The 18,828-nt window shown below is 57.7% G+C and overlaps 1 protein-coding gene across 4 annotated transcripts in view; it reads left to right on the top strand.

Annotated features, from left to right (window-relative positions):
• PACSIN2 (protein kinase C and casein kinase substrate in neurons 2) overlaps positions 1 to 18,459 on the top strand; it is an 84,187-nt gene extending 65,728 nt beyond the window's left edge. For 2 of the 4 annotated variants that reach the window (XM_069763357.1, XM_069763358.1), the window contains exons 7-11: positions 12,236 to 12,356; positions 13,570 to 13,691; positions 14,971 to 15,078; positions 17,034 to 17,224; positions 17,398 to 18,459. In XM_069763357.1, the coding sequence (XP_069619458.1) occupies positions 12,236 to 12,356; positions 13,570 to 13,691; positions 14,971 to 15,078; positions 17,034 to 17,224; positions 17,398 to 17,510 (655 nt within the window). In that variant the 3' untranslated portion in view covers positions 17,511 to 18,459. The remainder of the gene's footprint in view (positions 1 to 12,235; positions 12,357 to 13,569; positions 13,692 to 14,970; positions 15,079 to 17,033; positions 17,225 to 17,397) is intronic. The other 2 variants (XM_069763360.1, XM_069763361.1) reach the window with 1 other exon arrangement.
• Positions 18,460 to 18,828: the final 369 nt, after the last annotated feature.

The raw sequence follows: 18,828 nt of genomic DNA, 5'->3' as shown, positions 1-18,828 counted from the left end.
CCCCCCGTCCCTCTCCCCTTCTCTTGGGTTGACACCTCCCCCCCCCCCCCCGTCCCTCTCCCCTTCTCTTGGGTTGACACCCCCCCCCCCCCCCGTCCCTCTCCCCTTCTCTTGGGTTGACACACACACACACACACCCCCGTCCCTCTCCCCTTCTTTTGGGTTGACACCCCCCCCCCCCCCGTCCCTTTCCCCTTCTCTTGGGTTGACACCCTCCCGTCCCTCTCCCCTTCTCTTGGGTTGACACACACACCCCCCCGTCCCTCTCGCCTTCTCTTGGGTTGACACCCCCCCGTCCCTCTCCCCTTCTCTTGGGTTGACACCCCCCCGTCCCTCTCCCCTTCTCTTGGGTTGACACCCCCCCTCCCCCCCCCCCCCCGTCCCTCTCCCCTTCTCTTGGGTTGACACACACACACACACACACCCCCCCGTCCCTCTCCCCTTCTTTTGGGTTGACACCCCCCCCCCTGTACCTCTCCCCTTCTCTTGGGTTGACACCCTCCCGTCCCTCTCCCCTTCTCTTGGGTTGACACACACACCCACCCGTCCCTCTCGCCTTCTCTTGGGTTGACACCCCCCCGTCCCTCTCCCCTTCTCTTGGGTTGACACCCTCCCGTCCCTCTCCCCTTCTCTTGGGTTGACACACACACACCCCCGTCCCTCTCCCCTTCTCTTGGGTTGACACCCCCCTCCGTTCCTCTCCCCTTCTCTTGGGTTGACATCCCTCTCCCCTTCTCTTGGGTTGACACCCCACCCCGTCCTTCTCCCCTTCTCTTGGGTTGACACCCCACCCCGTCCTTCTCCCCTTCTCTTGGGTTGACACCCCCCCGTCCTTCTCCCCTTCTCTTGGGTTGACACCCCCCCCCCCCCGTCCCTCTCCCCTTCTCTTGGGTTGACCCCCCCTCCCGTCCCTCTCCCCTTCTCTTGGGTTTACCCCCCCCCCGTCCCTCTCCCCTTCTCTTGGGTTGACACACACCCCCTCCCCCCGTCCCTCTCCCTTTCTCTTGGGTTGACACCCCCCCCCCCCCCCCGTCCCTCTCCCTTCTCTCGGGTTGATCCCCGTCCCTCTCCCCTTCTCTCGGGTTGACACACACACACCCCCCCGTCCCTCTCCCCTTCTCTTGGGTTGACACCCCCCTCCGTTCCTCTCCCCTTCTCTTGGGTTGACATCCCTCTCCCCTTCTCTCGGGTTGACCCCCGTCCCTCTTCCCCTCTTGTGTTAACCCCCGTCCCTCTCCCCTTCTCTTGGGTCGACACCCCCCGTCCTTCTCCCCTTCTCTTGGGTTGACCCCCCCCCCCCGTCCCTCTCCCCTTCTCTTGGGTTTACCCCCCCCCCCCCGTCCCTCTCCCCTTCTCTTGGGTTGACACACACACCCCCCCGTCCCTCTCCCCTTCTCTTGGGTGGACCCCCCCCCCTTCCCTCTCCCCTTCTCTTGGGTTGACACCCCCCCCCCCCGTCCCTCTCCCCTTCTCTTGGGTTGACACCCCCCCGTCCCTCTCCCCTTCTCTTGGGTTGACACCCTCCCGTCCCTCTCCCCTTCTCTTGGCTTGACACCCCCCGTCCCTCTCCCCTTCTCTTGGGTTGACACCCCCCGTCCCTCTCCCCTTCTCTTGGGTTGACACCCTCCCGTCCCTCTCTCCTTCTCTCGGGTTGATCCCTGTCCCTCTCCCCTTCTCTCAGGTTGATCCCCGTCCCTCTCCCCTTCTCTTGGGTTGACACCACCCCAGTCCCTCTCCCCTTCTCTTGGGTTGACACCCCCCCGTCACTCTCCCCTTCTCTTGGGTTGACACCCCCCCAGTCCCTCTCCCCTTCTCTTGGGTTGACACCCCCCGTCCCTCTCCCCTTCTCTTGGGTTGACACCCCCCCGTCCCTCTCGCTTTCTCTTGGGTTGACACCCTCCCGTCCCTCTCCCCTTCTCTTGGGTTGACACCCCCCCGTCCCTCTCGCTTTCTCTTGGGTTGACACCCTCCCGTCCCTCTCCCCTTCTCTTGGGTTGACACCCCCCCGTCCTTCTCCCCTTCTCTTGGGTTGACACCCCCCCGTCCTTCTCCCCTTTTCTTGGGTTGACACCCCCCGTCCCTCTCCCCTTCTCTTGGGTTGACACCCCCCGTCCTTCTCCCCTTCTCTTGGGTTGACACCCCCCCCCCGTCCTTCCCCCCCCTTCTCTTGGGTTGACACCCCCTCCGTCCTTCCCCCCCCCCCCTTCTCTTGGGTTGACACCCCCCCCCCCCGTCCTTCTCCCCTTCTCTTGGGTTGACACCCCCCCGTCCCTCTCCCCTTCTCTTGGGTTGACACCCCCCCCCCCCCCCCCCCCCGTCCCTCTCGCCTTCTCTTGGGTTGACACCCCCCGTCCCTCTCCCCTTCTCTTGGGTTGACACCCTCCCGTCCCTCTCCCCTTCTCTTGGGTTGACACACACACACCCCCCCATCCCTCTCCCCTTCTCTTGGGTTGACACCCCCCTCCGTTCCTCTCCCCTTCTCTTGGGTTGACATCCCTCTCCCCTTCTCTTGGGTTGACACCCCCCCGTCCTTCTCCCCTTCTCTTTGGTTGACCCCCTCTCCCCTTCTCTTGGGTTGACCCCCCCCTCCCCCCCCCCCCGTCCCTCTCCCCTTCTCTTGGGTTGACACACACACCCCCCCGTCCCTCTCCCCTTCTCTTGGGTTGACACACACCCCCCCAGTCCCTCTCCCCTTGTCTTGGGTTGACACCCCCCCCCCAGTCCCTCTCCCCTTCTCTTTGGGTGACACCCCCCCGTCCCTCTCCCCTTCTCTTGGGTTGACACACACACAACCCCCCGTCCCTCTCGCCTTCTCTTGGGTTGACACCCTCCCGTCCCTCTCCCCTTCTCTTGGGTTGACACCCCCCTCCGTCCCTCTCCCCTTCTCTTGGGTTGACACCCCCCTCCGTTCCTCTCCCCTTCTCTTGGGTTGACATCCCTCTCCCCTTCTCTCGGGTTGACCCCCGTCCCTCTCCCCTTCTCTTGGGTTGACACCCCCCCCCCGTCCCTCTCCCCTTCTCTTGGTTTGACACACACACCCCCCGTCCCTCTCCCCTTCTCTTGGGTTGACACACACACCCCCCCCCCTTGTCCCTCTCCCCTTCTCTTGGGTTGACACACACACACCCCCGTCCATCTCCCCTTCTCTTGGGTTGACACCCCCCCGTCCCTCTCCCCTTCTCTTGGGTTCACACACACACCCCCCCGTCCCTCTCCCCTTCTCTTGGGTTGACACCCCCCTCCGTTCCTCTCCCCTTCTCTTGGGTTGACATCCCTCTCCCCTTCTCTCGGGTTGACCCCCGTCCCTCTCCCCTTCTCTTGGGTTGACACCCCCCCGTCCTTCTCCCCTTCTCTTGGGTTGACCCCCCCCGTCCTTCTCCCCTTCTCTTGGGTTGACCCCCCCCGTCCCTCTCCCCTTCTCTTGGGTTGAACCCCATCCCTCCCCCCCCGTCCCTCTCCCCTTCTCTTGGGTTGACACACACACACCCCCGTCCCTCTCCCCTTCTCTTGGGTTGACACCCCCCCGTCCCTCTCCTTCTCTTGGGTTGACACCCTCCCGTCCCTCTCCCCTTCTCTTGGGTTGACACACACACCCCCCCGTCCCTCTCGCCTTCTCTTGGGTTGACACCCCCCCGTCCCTCTCCCCTTCTCTTGGGTTGACACCCTCCCGTCCCTCTCCCCTTCTCTTGGGTTGACACACACACACCCCCCCGTCCCTCTCCCCTTCTCTTGGGTTGACACCCCCCTCCGTTCCTCTCCCCTTCTCTTGGGTTGACATCCCTCTCCACTTCTCTCGGGTTGACCCCCGTCCCTCTTCCCCTCGTGTTAACCCCCGTTCCTCTCCCCTTCTCTTGGGTTGACCCCCCCCCCCCCCGGTCCCTCTCCCCTTCTCTTGGGTTGACCCCCCCCCCCCCCCCCCGTCCCTCTCCCCTTCTCTTGGGTTGACACACACACACCCCCCCCCCGTCCCTCTCGCCTTCTCTTGGGTTGACACCCTCCCGTCCCTCTCCCCTTCTCTTGGGTTGACATTTCCCCCGTCCCTCTCCCCTTCTCTTGGGTTGACACCCCCCTCCGTTCCTCTCCCCTTCTCTTGGGTTGACATCCCTCTCCCCTTCTCTCGGGTTGACCCCCGTCCCTCTCCCCCCTTCTCTTGGGTTGACACCCCCCCCCGTCCTTCTCCCCTTCTCTTGGGTTGACACCCCCCCCGTCCTTCTCCCCTTCTCTTGGGTTGACACCCCCCCGTCCCTCTCCCCTTCTCTTGGGTTCACACACACACACCCCCGTCCCTCTCCCCTTCTCTTGGGTTGACACCCCCCTCCGTTCCTCTCCCCTTCTCTTGGGTTGACATCCCTCTCCCCTTCTCTCGGGTTGACCCCCGTCCCTCTCCCCTTCTCTTGGGTTGACACCCCCCCGTCCTTCTCCCCTTCTCTTGGGTTGACCCCCCCCATCCTTCTCCCCTTCTCTTGGGTTGACCCCCCCCGTCCCTCTCCCCTTCTCTTGGGTTGAACCCCATCCCTCCCCCCCCGTCCCTCTCCCCTTCTCTTGGGTTGACACACACACACCCCCGTCCCTCTCCCCTTCTCTTGGGTTGACACCCCCCCCCCGTCCTTCTCCCCTTCTCTTGGGTTGACACCCCCCCGTCCCTCTCCTTCTCTTGGGTTGACACCCTCCCGTCCCTCTCCCCTTCTCTTGGGTTGACACACACACCCCCCCGTCCCTCTCGCCTTCTCTTGGGTTGACACCCCCCCGTCCCTCTCCCCTTCTCTTGGGTTGACACCCTCCCGTCCCTCTCCCCTTCTCTTGGGTTGACACACACACACCCCCCCGTCCCTCTCCCCTTCTCTTGGGTTGACACCCCCCTCCGTTCCTCTCCCCTTCTCTTGGGTTGACATCCCTCTCCCCTTCTCTCGGGTTGACCCCCGTCCCTCTTCCCCTCGTGTTAACCCCCGTTCCTCTCCCCTTCTCTTGGGTTGACACCCCCCCCCCGTCCTTCTCCCCTTCTCTTGGGTTGACACCCCCCCCCCCCCCGTCCTTCTCCCCTTCTCTTGGGTTGACCCCCCCCCCCGGTCCCTCTCCCCTTCTCTTGGGTTGACCCCCCCCCCCCCCCCGTCCCTCTCCCCTTCTCTTGGGTTGACACACACACACCCCCCCCGTCCCTCTCGCCTTCTCTTGGGTTGACACCCTCCCGTCCCTCTCCCCTTCTCTTGGGTTGACACCCCCCTCCGTCCCTCTCCCTTTCTCTTGGGTTGACACCCCCCTCCGTTCCTCTCCCCTTCTCTTGGGTTGACATCCCTCTCCCCTTCTCTCGGGTTGACCCCCGTCCCTCTCCCCCCTTCTCTTGGGTTGACACCCCCCCCCGTCCTTCTCCCCTTCTCTTGGGTTGACACCCCCCCCCGTCCTTCTCCCCTTCTCTTGGGTTGACACCCCCCCCGTCCTTCTCCCCTTCTCTTGGGTTGACACCCCCCCCTGTCCTTCTCCCCTTCTCTTGGGTTGACACCCCCCGTCCCTCTCCCCTTCTCTTGGGTTGACACCCCCCATCCTTCTCCCCTTCTCTTGGGTTGACACCCCCCCGTCCTTCTCCCCTTCTCTTGGGTTGACACCCCCCCCGTCCTCCCCCCCCCCCCTTCTCTTGGGTTGACACCCACCCCCCCCCCGTCCTTCTCCCCTTCTCTTGGGTTGACACCCCCCCCGTCCTTCTCCCCTTCTCTTGGGTTGACACCCCCCCCCCCCCGTCCTTCTCCCCTTCTCTTGGGTTGACACCCCCCCGTCCCTCTCCCCTTCTTTTGGGTTGACACCCTCCCGTCCCTCTCCCCTTCTCTTGGGTTGACACACACACCCCCCCCCGTCCCTCTCGCCTTCTCTTGGGTTGACACCCCCCCGTCCCTCTCGCCTTCTCTTGGGTTGACACCCCCCCGTCCCTCTCCCCTTCTCTTGGGTTGACATCCCTCTCCCCTTCTCTCGGGTTGACCCCCGTCCCTCTTCCCCTCTTGTGTTAACCCCCGTCCCTCTCCCCTTCTCTTGGGTTGACACCCCCCGTCCTTTTCCCCTTCGCTTGGGTTGACCCCCCCCCCCGTCCCTCTCCCCTTCTCTTGGGTTTACCCACCCCCCCCCCGTCCCTCTCCCCTTCTCTTGGGTTGACACACCCCCCCCCCCCGTCCCTCTCCCCTTCTCTTGGGTTGACACCCCCCCGTCCCTCTCCCCTTCTCTTGGGTTGACACCCCTTCCCCCCCCGTCCCTCTCCCCTTCTCTTGGGTTGACACCCCCCCCCCCCCCCCCGTCCCTCTCCCCTTCTCTTGGGTTGACACACACACACACACACCCCCGTCCCTCTCCCCTTCTTTTGGGTTGACCCCCCCCCCCCCATCCCTCTCCCCTTCTCTTGGGTTGACACACACACCCCCCCCCGTCCCTCTCGCCTTCTCTTGGGTTGACACCCTCCCGTCCCTCTCCCCTTCTCTTGGGTTGACACCCCCCTCCGTCCCTCTCCCCTTCTCTTGGGTTGACACCCCCCTCCGTTCCTCTCCCCTTCTCTTGGGTTGACATCCCTCTCCCCTTCTCTCGGGTTGACCCCCGTCCCTCTCCCCCCTTCTCTTGGGTTGACACCCCCCCCCCCCGTCCTTCTCCCCTTCTCTTGGGTTGACACCCCCCCCGTCCTTCTCCCCTTCTCTTGGGTTGACACCCCCCCCCGTCCTTCTCCCCTTCTCTTGGGTTGACACCCCCCCCTGTCCTTCTCCCCTTCTCTTGGGTTGACACCCCCCGTCCCTCTCCCCTTCTCTTGGGTTGACACCCCCCATCCTTCTCCCCTTCTCTTGGGTTGACACCCCCCCGTCCTTCTCCCCTTCTCTTGGGTTGACACCCCCCCCGTCCTCCCCACCCCCCTTCTCTTGGGTTGACCCCCCCCCCCCCCCCCGTCCTTCTCCCCTTCTCTTGGGTTGACACCCCCCCCGTCCTTCTCCCCTTCTCTTGGGTTGACACCCCCCCCCCCCCGTCCTTCTCCCCTTCTCTTGGGTTGACACCCCCCCCGTCCCTCTCCCCTTCTTTTGGGTTGACACCCTCCCGTCCCTCTCCCCTTCTCTTGGGTTGACACACACACCCCCCCCGTCCCTCTCGCCTTCTCTTGGGTTGACACCCCCCCGTCCCTCTCCCCTTCTCTTGGGTTGACACCCCCCGTCCTTTTCCCCTTCGCTTGGGTTGACCCCCCCCCCGTCCCTCTCCCCTTCTCTTGGGTTTACCCACCCCCCCCCCGTCCCTCTCCCCTTCTCTTGGGTTGACACACACCCCCCCCCCGTCCCTCTCCCCTTCTCTTGGGTTGACACCCCCCCGTCCCTCTCCCCTTCTCTTGGGTTGACACCCCTTCCCCCCCCGTCCCTCTCCCCTTCTCTTGGGTTGACACCCCCCCCCCCCCCGTCCCTCTCCCCTTCTCTTGGGTTGACACACACACACACACACCCCCGTCCCTCTCCCCTTCTTTTGGGTTGACACCCCCCCCCCCCGTCCCTCTCCCCTTCTCTTGGGTTGACACCCTCCCGTCCCTCTCCCCTTCTCTTGGGTTGACACACACACACCCCCCCCCCGTCCCTCTCGCCTTCTCTTGGGTTGACACCCCCCCCGTCCCTCTCCCCTTCTCTTGGGTTGACACCCCCCCCGTCCCTCTCCCCTTCTCTTGGGTTGACACCCCCCCCCGTCCCTCTCCCCTTCTCTTGGGTTGACACCCCCCCCCCCCCCCGTCCTTCTCCCCTTCTCTTGGGTTGACACCCCCCCGTCCTTCTCCCCTTCTCTTGGGTTGACACCCCCCCCGTCCTCCCCACCCCCCTTCTCTTGGGTTGACCCCCCCCCCCCCCCCCCCGTCCTTCTCCCCTTCTCTTGGGTTGACACCCCCCCCGTCCTTCTCCCCTTCTCTTGGGTTGACACCCCCCCCCCCCGTCCTTCTCCCCTTCTCTTGGGTTGACACCCCCCCCCGTCCCTCTCCCCTTCTTTTGGGTTGACACCCTCCCGTCCCTCTCCCCTTCTCTTGGGTTGACACACACACCCCCCCCGTCCCTCTCGCCTTCTCTTGGGTTGACACCCCCCCCGTCCCTCTCCCCTTCTCTTGGGTTGACACCCCCCGTCCTTTTCCCCTTCGCTTGGGTTGACCCCCCCCCGTCCCTCTCCCCTTCTCTTGGGTTTACCCACCCCCCCCCCGTCCCTCTCCCCTTCTCTTGGGTTGACACACACCCCCCCCCCCGTCCCTCTCCCCTTCTCTTGGGTTGACACCCCCCCGTCCCTCTCCCCTTCTCTTGGGTTGACACCCCTTCCCCCCCCGTCCCTCTCCCCTTCTCTTGGGTTGACACCCCCCCCCCCCCCGTCCCTCTCCCCTTCTCTTGGGTTGACACACACACACACACACCCCCGTCCCTCTCCCCTTCTTTTGGGTTGACACCCCCCCCCCCGTCCCTCTCCCCTTCTCTTGGGTTGACACCCTCCCGTCCCTCTCCCCTTCTCTTGGGTTGACACACACACACCCCCCCCCCGTCCCTCTCGCCTTCTCTTGGGTTGACACCCCCCCGTCCCTCTCCCCTTCTCTTGGGTTGACACCCCCCCCGTCCCTCTCCCCTTCTCTTGGGTTGACACCCCCCCCCCGTCCCTCTCCCCTTCTCTTGGGTTGACACCCCCCCCCCCCCCCGTCCCTCTCCCCTTCTCTTGGGTTGACACACACCCCCCCCCCCCCCCCCGTCCCTCTCCCCTTCTCTTGGGTTGACACCCCCCCCCCGTCCCTCTCCCCTTCTCTTGGGTTGACACCCCCCCGTCCCTCTCCCCTTCTCTTGGGTTGACACCCCCCCCGTCCCTCTCCCCTTCTCTTGGGTTGACACACACCCCCCCCCCCCCGTCCCTCTCCCCTTCTCTTGGGTTGACACACACACCCCCCCCCCCCCCGTCCCTCTCCCCTTCTCTTGGGTTGACACCCCCCCCCGTCCCTCTCCCCTTCTCTTGGGTTGACACCCCCCCGTCCCTCTCCCCTTCTCTTGGGTTGACACCCCCCCCCCCCGTCCCTCTCCCCTTCTCTTGGGTTGACACTCCCCCCCCCCCCCCCCCCCGTCCCTCTCTCCTTCTCTTGGGCTGACACCCCCCCCCCCCGTCCCTCTCCCCTTCTCTTGGGTTGACACACACACACACACCCCCGTCCCTCTCCCCTTCTCTTGGGTTGACACCCCCCTCCGTTCCTCTCCCCTTCTCTTGGGTTGACATCCCTCTCCCCTTCTCTCGGGTTGACCCCCGTCCCTCTTCCCCTCTTGTGTTAACCCCCGTCCCTCTCCCCTTCTCTTGGGTCGACACCCCCCGTCCTTCTCCCCTTCTCTTGGGTTGACCCCCCCCCGTCCCTCTCCCCTTCTCTTGGGTTGACACCCTCCCGTCCCTCTCCCCTTCTCTTGGGTTGACACACACACACCCCCCCCCCGTCCCTCTCGCCTTCTCTTGGGTTGACACCCCCCCGTCCCTCTCCCCTTCTCTTGGGTTGACACCCCCCCCGTCCCTCTCCCCTTCTCTTGGGTTGACACCCCCCCCCCCCCGTCCCTCTCCCCTTCTCTTGGGTTGACACACACCCCCCCCCCCCCCCCCCGTCCCTCTCCCCTTCTCTTGGGTTGACACCCCCCCCGTCCCTCTCCCCTTCTCTTGGGTTGACACCCCCCCGTCCCTCTCCCCTTCTCTTGGGTTGAGACCCCCCCCCCCTGTCCCTCTCCCCTTCTCTTGGGTTGACACTCCCCCCCCCCCCCCCCCCGTCCCTCTCTCCTTCTCTTGGGCTGACACCCCCCCCCCCCGTCCCTCTCCCCTTCTCTTGGGTTGACACACACACACACACCCCCGTCCCTCTCCCCTTCTTTTGGGTTGACACACCCCCCCCCCCCGTCCCTCTCCCCTTCTCTTGGGTTGACACCCTCCCGTCCCTCTCCCCTTCTCTTGGGTTGACACACACCCCCCCCCCCGTCCCTCTCGCCTTCTCTTGGGTTGACACCCCCCCGTCCCTCTCCCCTTCTCTTGGGTTGACACCCCCCCGTCCCTCTCCCCTTCTCTTGGGTTGACACCCCCCCTCCCCCCCCCCCCCCCCGTCCCTCTCCCCTTCTCTTGGGTTGACACACACACACACCCCCGTCCCTCTCCCCTTCTTTTGGGTTGACACCCCCCCCCCCCCCGTACCTCTCCCCTTCTCTTGGGTTGACACCCTCCCGTCCCTCTCCCCTTCTCTTGGGTTGACACACACACCCCCCCGTCCCTCTCGCCTTCTCTTGGGTTGACACCCCCCCGTCCCTCTCCCCTTCTCTTGGGTTGACACCCTCCCGTCCCTCTCCCCTTCTCTTGGGTTGAGACACACCCCCCCCCGTCCCTCTCCCCTTCTCTTGGGTTGACACCCCCCCTCCGTTCCTCTCCCCTTCTCTTGGGTTGACATCCCTCTCCCCTTCTCTCGGGTTGACCCCCGTCCCTCTTCCCCTTTTGTGTTAACCCCCGTCCTTTTCCCCTTCTCTTGGGTTGACACCCCACCCCGTCCTTCTCCCCTTCTCTTGGGTTGACACCCCCCCCCCCCCCCCCGTCCCTCTCCCCTTCTCTTGGGTTGACCCCCCCCTCCCGTCCCTCTCCCCTTCTCTTGGGTTTACCCCCCCCCCCCCCCGTCCCTCTCCCCTTCTCTTGGGTTTACCCCCCCCGTCCCTCTCCCCTTCTCTTGGGTTGACACCCCCCCCCCCCCCCCGTCCCTCTCCCTTTCTCTTGGGTTGACACCCCCCCACCCCCCCCCCGTCCCTCTCCCTTCTCTCGGGTTGATCCCCGTCCCTCTCCCCTTCTCTCGGGTTGACACACACACCCCCCCGTCCCTCTCCCCTTCTCTTGGGTTGACACCCCCCTCCGTTCCTCTCCCCTTCTCTTGGGTTGACATCCCTCTCCCCTTCTCTCGGGTTGACCCCCGTCCCTCTTCCCCTCTTGTGTTAACCCCCGTCCCTCTCCCCTTCTCTTGGGTCGACACCCCCCGTCCTTCTCCCCTTCTCTTGGGTTGACCCCCCCCCCCCCCCGTCCCTCTCCCCTTCTCTTGGGTTTACCCCCCCCCCCCCCCCCCCGTCCCTCTCCCCTTCTCTTGGGTTGACACACACCCCCCCCGTCCCTCTCCCCTTCTCTTGGGTTGACACCCCCCCGTCCCTCTCCCCTTCTCTTGGGTGGACCCCCCTTCCCTCTCCCCTTCTCTTGGGTTGACACCCCCCCCCCGTCCCTCTCCCCTTCTCTTGGGTTGACACACACACCCCGTCCCTCTCCCCTTCTTTTGGGTTGACACCCCCCCCCCCCGTCCCTCTCCCCTTCTCTTGGGTTGACACCCCCCCCCCCCCCCCGTCCCTCTCCCCTTCTCTTGGGTTGACACCCTCCCGTCCCTCTCCCCTTCTCTTGGGTTGACACCCCCCGTCCCTCTCCCCTTCTCTTGGGTTGACACCCTCCCGTCCCTCTCCCCTTCTCTCGGGTTGATCCCTGTCCCTCTCCCCTTCTCTCGGGTTGATCCCCGTCCCTCTCCCCTTCTCTTGGGTTGACACCACCCCAGTCCCTCTCCCCTTCTCTTGGGTTGACACCCCCCCGTCACTCTCCCCTTCTCTTGGGTTGACACCCCCCCAGTCCCTCTCCCCTTCTCTTGGGTTGACACCCCCCCGTCCCTCTCCCCTTCTCTTGGGTTGACACCCCCCCGTCCCTCTCGCTTTCTCTTGGGTTGACACCCTCCCGTCCCTCTCCCCTTCTCTTGGGTTGACACCCCCCCCGTCCCTCTCGCCTTCTCTTGGGTTGACACCCTCCCGTCCCTCCCCCCTTCTCTTGGGTTGACACGTCCCTCTCCCTTCTCTCGGGTTGATCCCCGTCCCTCTCCCTTCTCTCGGGTTGATCCCCGTCCCTCTCCCCTTCTCTTGGGTTGATCCCTGTCCCTCTCCCCTTCTCTCGGGTTGATCCCCGTCCCTCTCCCCTTCTCTTGGGTTGACACTCGTCCCTCTCCCCCTCCTGTGCTTGCTCCGTGGCCGGTCACACAGGCGGTGCAGTGATGGCAGCCTTGTTGCTGACGGTGTTCTCCCGCCTTCGCTTTCCTGTGATTGCTTTCCTTATTGATGTGTCCCAGGGGGGATATAAAGACCCCGACGCCTCCTACGTATTAATGTGCTCTTGATATTTCTCCCGGTGACATATGGCGGCACTAATCACTCTGGTGAAATACTGCCCGTGTCACTGACTGTTTCCTTCTCCCCAGTTATGCCAGTATATACCGAGACCTGGATTACACCATCAAGTCGGCCGACGTCCTGGAGGACCTGAAGTGGTTCAAGAACAATCACGGCCCCGGCATGTCCATGAACTGGCCCCAGTTCGAGGTGGGGAGATACGATTGTGGGTGGGCATCCATCGCCTGTGTATGGCCGGGTGGGGGGGCACTGGTCTCTCGTATAAAGGCGGAATATCATCCCACCAATCTTAAGGATGGAGCAGTGGCGCCCTCCCGCTGAGGATGGCCGCTGCCGGTATGACGTGGCGTTTACATTTTCCTATGCAATGTTAATATTTCTCCTCCTGTCTCTCTCCTGCCTTCCATGATGCAAGGACGAGGTAAGTTACGTCCCCCCGGTGGTCCGTCCGCTCCTCGCCCCATTTATTGGTGGGGAACGCTGTGCACATGACACAATGTACATTATATCCATTGTCAGTGGTTTATGTGTTCTGTTACATGGCTGGCTGATACTTGTAGTTCTTAGTAAGTTAAGAGATTGAAAAAAAAATAAAATAAAATCCAGAAATGGCGCCCCTCCTGTCCACAGGTCTTACCTGGAATTACAGCTGATCATGCCTCTTAAATGAGGTTGAGGTGTAGTACCAGAAACTGCCAGTGGAAAAAAAAAAGAAAGAAAGAAATATAGATAGATAGATTATTTGTGCTGGTATTTGTAGTTCCCCAGCGGCCATATAACTGGATGTGTTCAATCCTAAGGATTCCCATTGCACGCCAATAGGAGTGTAATATTATCTGGTTGTAGCGCCCCCTTCTGGTAGATCATCACGCTACAGTACATCTACGTGATCGCTTTCATTACATCAATGTTTTGGTTTTTTGGTTTTTTTTCAAGGGCATGTGCGCCCCCCAGGGTTCTGCCAACCTCACTGCTGCCACCCTGTGGTGAGCAGCTGTAATAGCAGATGGCCTCTCATCTACAGTGTTTCGCTTTGTACTGACGTTAATGATGCGTGAAACGCCACCGGGAGGCTTCCGGGCTAGTTCTCGCCTGATTTTTTTTTTTTAATTTTTTTTTTTTTTTTTTTTTTGTCATGGCAACCTGATGGCGTCTGATCCTCGCGCTCCAGTTACATCTCGCGGCGCTCGTCACGATCCGGCGCAGCGCTCCCCTCACACACTGCATGATCCGTTCCGTTTCATTTGCTTCTCATGAGATGAAAACGAAAAAAATAAATAAAATATGACCGATTGTCGCTGCATTATGTCCTTTGTGCACCAGTGCCCCCTGCTGGAGAGAGAGGAGTACTGCACCTTCATCTTCCCTTCTTTTTTTTTTTTTTGTTAACCCTTTCTTGTAGGAATGGTCTGCGGACTTAAACCGTACTCTGAGCCGGAGAGAGAAGAAGAAGCCCGGAGAGGGGGTCACCCTGACAGGAATCAGTCAGGCGGGCGAGGGGTCTCTGCAGAATAAACACAGCAGGTGGGTCCGCACATTCAGCTCGCTCCGCGGCTTATGTCTTTACGTTGGACTTAGTTAATGGGTGTTATGTAATGCCTCAGTTATCCTAAGGTGGCGCTGCAGGGAATAGAAGCACTCCCAGTAATTATAGCTGATCAGTGGGAGTCTCAGCTCATTATAAAAGGTCACTTTTAGGTGGAGGACCCTTCAAAATTATTATTTATTTTTTACCATGATTCTTAGTTAATTCCATCTCCACGATCCTATCCCAATATGAAGTTGGTGCAATAATATTAGCACATATCTCCGATTAGAATTGTAGTGTAGTTCTTCTGATTAGCTAGGTCGCTTAGCCTATTTGCAGGGCATTGCATAGCTTAGGTGTCCATGGTTACGACAACTGTCACTATGAGAGTGGCTGTAACCATGGATACCTGAGCTACTGCAATGCCCTCCACATGGGCTAATCAGAAGAACTATACTACATTTCTAATTGGAGGTATTTGCTAATTTTATTATTACTACACCTACTACATGTCAGTATAGGATCTTGGAGATGGGAATACCCCTTTAAATGTGTTTGGTACTTTTCCATTATCCAGATGCAACTGGTGTCCCTAAAATAATGGGAGCAAAGTTGCAATTAAATATTTGGGGAGGCGGGAGAGTAAGCTACCCTTTGGTAGTGGGTGGGAATCCATCTATTGGGCATGTTCCCGGAGAAATGACCACCCGTTAGTAGCGTCAAGTCACTTATAAGGGTATTCCCATCTCCAAAATCCTATCCCAATATGTAATATTAAGAAATGCCTCCAATTTAGAAACGTAGGATAGTTCTTCTGATTAGCTATGTCACTTACTCCATTTACAGGGCATTGCAGTAGCTTAGGTATCCACGGTTATGTCTAGTCGTAAAGTGACAGCTGGTTGTAACCATGGATACCTAAGCTACAGCAATGCCCTGCGTATGAGGTAAGCGACATGGCTAATCAGGAGAACTAGTCTACGTTTCTAATTGGAGGTATTTCCTAAAATTATCATGACTCATTGGATCTTGAAGATGGTCGTGATCAGGTTGGGGGGTTATGACGGTATGGCTAGGCGTAGTGATTGCTAGGATGTACCCACGATGCCGGCGGAGGACGTTCGCACCCCACCCCCCGGTCCGGCTGCCACGTTCTTCATGAAGTGGACGTCGGAGCGGGGTCCTGAGGCTGCAGAGTCTTCCCATACAGTATGTGCCCCCCTGTCTGTGAGGTCCGTGCCGGTTTGATGCGCCTGCTCTCTTCTTCCCACGTAGCCATCTTAGCGTCCAGTCAGTGCAGTCCACGCAGTCGAGTCCCAACCCGTTCGAGGACGAGGAGGAGACGAACAATATCATTGACAAGGAGGACAGTAAAACGAAAAAGTTGGTGACTCGCTGCTCCCTGTTGTCTCTTCTTCTCGTCTGCACTTGTTTGTCCGTAGGGGGCGAGGAGCCGCAGAGCTCGGGGCGAGGAGCCGCGGGGCATGAAACTTTACTCCATCCACTTGGGCTCTCTCTCTAACCCTGGTTTTCCCCATTTTTTTTTTTTTTTTTTTTTTTTTTTCCTTCCAGCACCGGACACTAACCCGCCATTATCTATTAACGCCGCTTATTAACTCGGGCGCTCCGGGGTCTCTAAGTCTCCACTTTTGGGCAGTTACAGGTATTCTACCCCTTCTGTGGGCACCAGGAGTGTTCGTACTTTTCAGAAACGGCTCCATCCCTGATCAACAGGTTGCAGGTGGTATTGCAGCTCGTGCCCTATTCATTTTAGAAAAAGTCCATAGTTCTTCTTTAAAGCCAAATTTGGGATGTTTAAGCCCTGCGAGCATTAACCACCCACTTTGGGGGGTGATATTACTAAGCCTCCTCCTTTTTATGGGTCCGGTTCATTGGACTGACCCAGTAGTGTCAGCCTGACCTGCCGGTATATGTAGTATAGACTGAACGTCCATGTGTCCTTCGGGGTAGAATACCTGTAGCCCCTCACTGGGGATCATTGGGGTCTGAGCACTACCTTTCCTCATTGGAGGCGCTGCTTTTCTGACTCGGACTGGCCCACTGGAGAACCGGAGAATCCACCGGTGGGCCCCCCCTCCCCCGTGAAGGATTGCTAACGAGTAGCGCTATTATACTAGATTCCTAATTTGCAGAAATAGGTTTAATCAAATCATTCATTAATATTATATAGATGAAAAAGTAAATTTGTATACTAGGGGCAGGCTATGTTTGCATGTAGCAGAACACTGGGCCCCAAGGATCAATGTTACTGGTGGGCTTTTGCCAATCCAGTCCAGCACTGGTTATCGTATACATTTTCGCTATCACTTTAAAGGTCTTTTTTTTTCAATCAGCCAGGCAGGATGACGGGAGCTCAGTACATGTTCTACTTAATAAGGGCAGACATTGTAGACTCGTGAAAATGTAACCACAACTTTCAGGCCCCAATCAAGTTCTTCCATGAAATAACACGGCCAATCACTGCTCTCCTATAAAGGCAGACCTAAAAAAACTTTCTATTGACCTGAAATGTGTAGAAAAATAGTTTATACCCCTTTAGGTGACAGTCAGTGGCGACTGTGGCATCTAAATGGTAAGTCGGAAGAAGGCGGGGGTGTGACCTCTCTCGGCCAATCCGCTTCTCTGCATCCGTACAGTGGGGTGTTAATGGGTCGTCGGGGCTTAATAACTGGCCTGCGGGGGAGAAAAAAAAAATTGAGTTGAGGATTTACCCCACCTTTAACCCCTTTTTCAATCTATTATATGGTAAATAATGCAGCGTCGTTAAAAACAGAACCGGTCCCAGAATTTAAAATAAATAAAAATACTTATGGCTAGGTTAAACAAGTAATAACAATGAATTATATTATAAGAAGTCTGCGGCGGGTGATTAAGTATTTTATGAAGTTGGCGCTAAACGATAAAATTCTATCTACCTGCGGCCACCACTAGGGGGAGCTCACTGCATGCGGGATTATTATTGTGCTCAATAACTGCTGTATGTAGATGTTGAGCGCTCCCCCTAGTGGTGGCAGGTGGAATTGTATCATTGTTCCTATGTCTGTATCAGAATATTTGGAACTCTGGTCAATAAACAGATATATTTCGACCTTATTATGCACAGAATTCCACCTGTAGGAGGAGGTCTGTCATTACAGCTGCCGGGCCTAACCACTACTATTCCTGCACGAGCCGCATTCACTTAACAAACCTCTTTTGTTTTGACCTGTAAAGCTGGAGCTCGCAAGATGGCCTTGGCCTGCCTTCTCGTAGCCGCGCCATATTCCTTTTCCAGTCCAGGTATATGGGATCTTACCCTGCATCGTCTTGTATTCCAGCGTCAGCAGCTACGAAAAGAGTTACCCCACCGAGTGGTCCGATGACGAGTCCAACAACCCCTTCACCAGCAACGACGCCAATGGGGACAGCAACCCTTTTGATGAAGAGGCGGCTGCCGGATCGGAGGTCCGGGTCAGAGCACTGTATGACTACGAGGGGCAGGAGACTGACGAGCTCAGCTTCAAAGCCGGTAAGGAAAGAGGGGGGGGGATGACGCAAGCCCGTAATGAGGACAAATTATTAGTAATAAAATTTTTAAAAAAATTTAAAAAAGGGGAGACTAATGTAGTGTAAAGTATGGCGAGCTTAATGCTTAAAGGGCCCATCATTATTTTTTTTTATTTTTTTTATTTTTTTTTTTAGGAGAAGAGCTGACAAAAATAGAAGACGAAGATGAACAAGGCTGGTGCAAAGGGCGTCTAGACGGCGGACAAGTGGGCCTGTACCCTGCAAACTACGTGGAGGCCGTGCAGTGACATCGGAGCGCCGTCCTCCCCCCGCCTCTAGCGCGCGCCTAGTTCTCGTAATAACTTGTAATCTCGTCACTGGGATAAGTTGAATGCGGCATAACTTGTAAATAATACAATGTAAGGAAGATGCGGTTGACACTAGGAATGACTTTGCAAACATTCGGTAGAGCTGGGAATCTTGATGTTTTTTTTATTTTAACTTTTTGGTTTTTCTCCTTTTTCAAAGTTTAGACACTGAGTCCCCGTAGAGCGGCAGCTGTCCTTACTTTGAAAGGGACCCAATTTAGTGCAAAATCAGCACATTTAAGAAAACGGGCCTGCTTGTTTTCTTACTGTAATATTTTGGGGGGTTTTTCGATTTAATATAATTTTATTATTGGTCGCTGTTGTGGACGGTGCCTTGCATTGATCCTGCGCATTCATGTATCCATATGACTTGTTGGAAGTGACCTTTTCTGTAATGTGGAATATATATTTTTTTAAGCGTTGCAATTCTGTATTTTTTTTTTTTTTTTAATGAGGTTCTTGTCTTATTTAATGGCGGGGATAGATGATGATTTTTTTTTTTCCTCCACCCTTTTTTTTTTTTTTTTTCTTTGCCCCCACTTTCTTACTTTTCCCTCCCCTTTACTATCCTTTTTATCCTCCCCTTTTTTTTTTCCTTTATCCTCCCCTTTTTTTCCTTTATCCTCCCCTTTTTTTTCCTTTATCCTCCCCTTTTTTTTTCTTTATCCTCCCCTTTTCCTTCATCCTCACCCTTTTTTTCCTTTATCCTCCCCTTTTTTTTCCTTTATCCTCCCCTTTTTTTTTCTTTATCCTCCCCTTTTCCTTCATCCTCCCCTTTTTTTCCTTTATCCTCCCCTTTTTTTTCCTTTATCCTCCCCTTTTTTTTCCTTTATCCTCCCCTTTTTTTTCTTTATCCTCCCCTTTTCCTTCATCCTCCCCTTTTTTTTTTCCTTTATCCTCCCTTTTTTTTTCCTTTATCCTCCCCTTTTTTTTTCTTTATCCTCCCCTTTTCCTTCATCCTCACCCTTTTTTTTTTCCCTTTATCCTCACCCTTTTTTTTTTTTTCCTTTATCCTCACCCTTTCTTTTTCCCCCTCTTTTCCTCACTGCTCCTATTCAGTTATAGAAAAAATTATAAATTATAAGCTCGGGGTTTTATCACGACAGAATGACTCCATATATTTAAAAAATTAAAGATGTAAAAAAAATTAAATTAAATAGCCTGGCCTTAGCAGATAGTAATATAGTATTGTATTTAAAAAGGCTGTTACAATAAATTGTGGCAGAGCTCAAACACCTAAGCCTGGGTCAAAAATAAT

Source organism: Ranitomeya imitator, chromosome 4, assembly GCF_032444005.1.
Source record: "Ranitomeya imitator isolate aRanImi1 chromosome 4, aRanImi1.pri, whole genome shotgun sequence".
NCBI classification, from domain to species: domain Eukaryota; kingdom Metazoa; phylum Chordata; class Amphibia; order Anura; family Dendrobatidae; genus Ranitomeya; species Ranitomeya imitator.
Note: the sequence above shows the minus strand (reverse complement) of the source record. Positions and strands in the feature narration are given on the sequence as shown.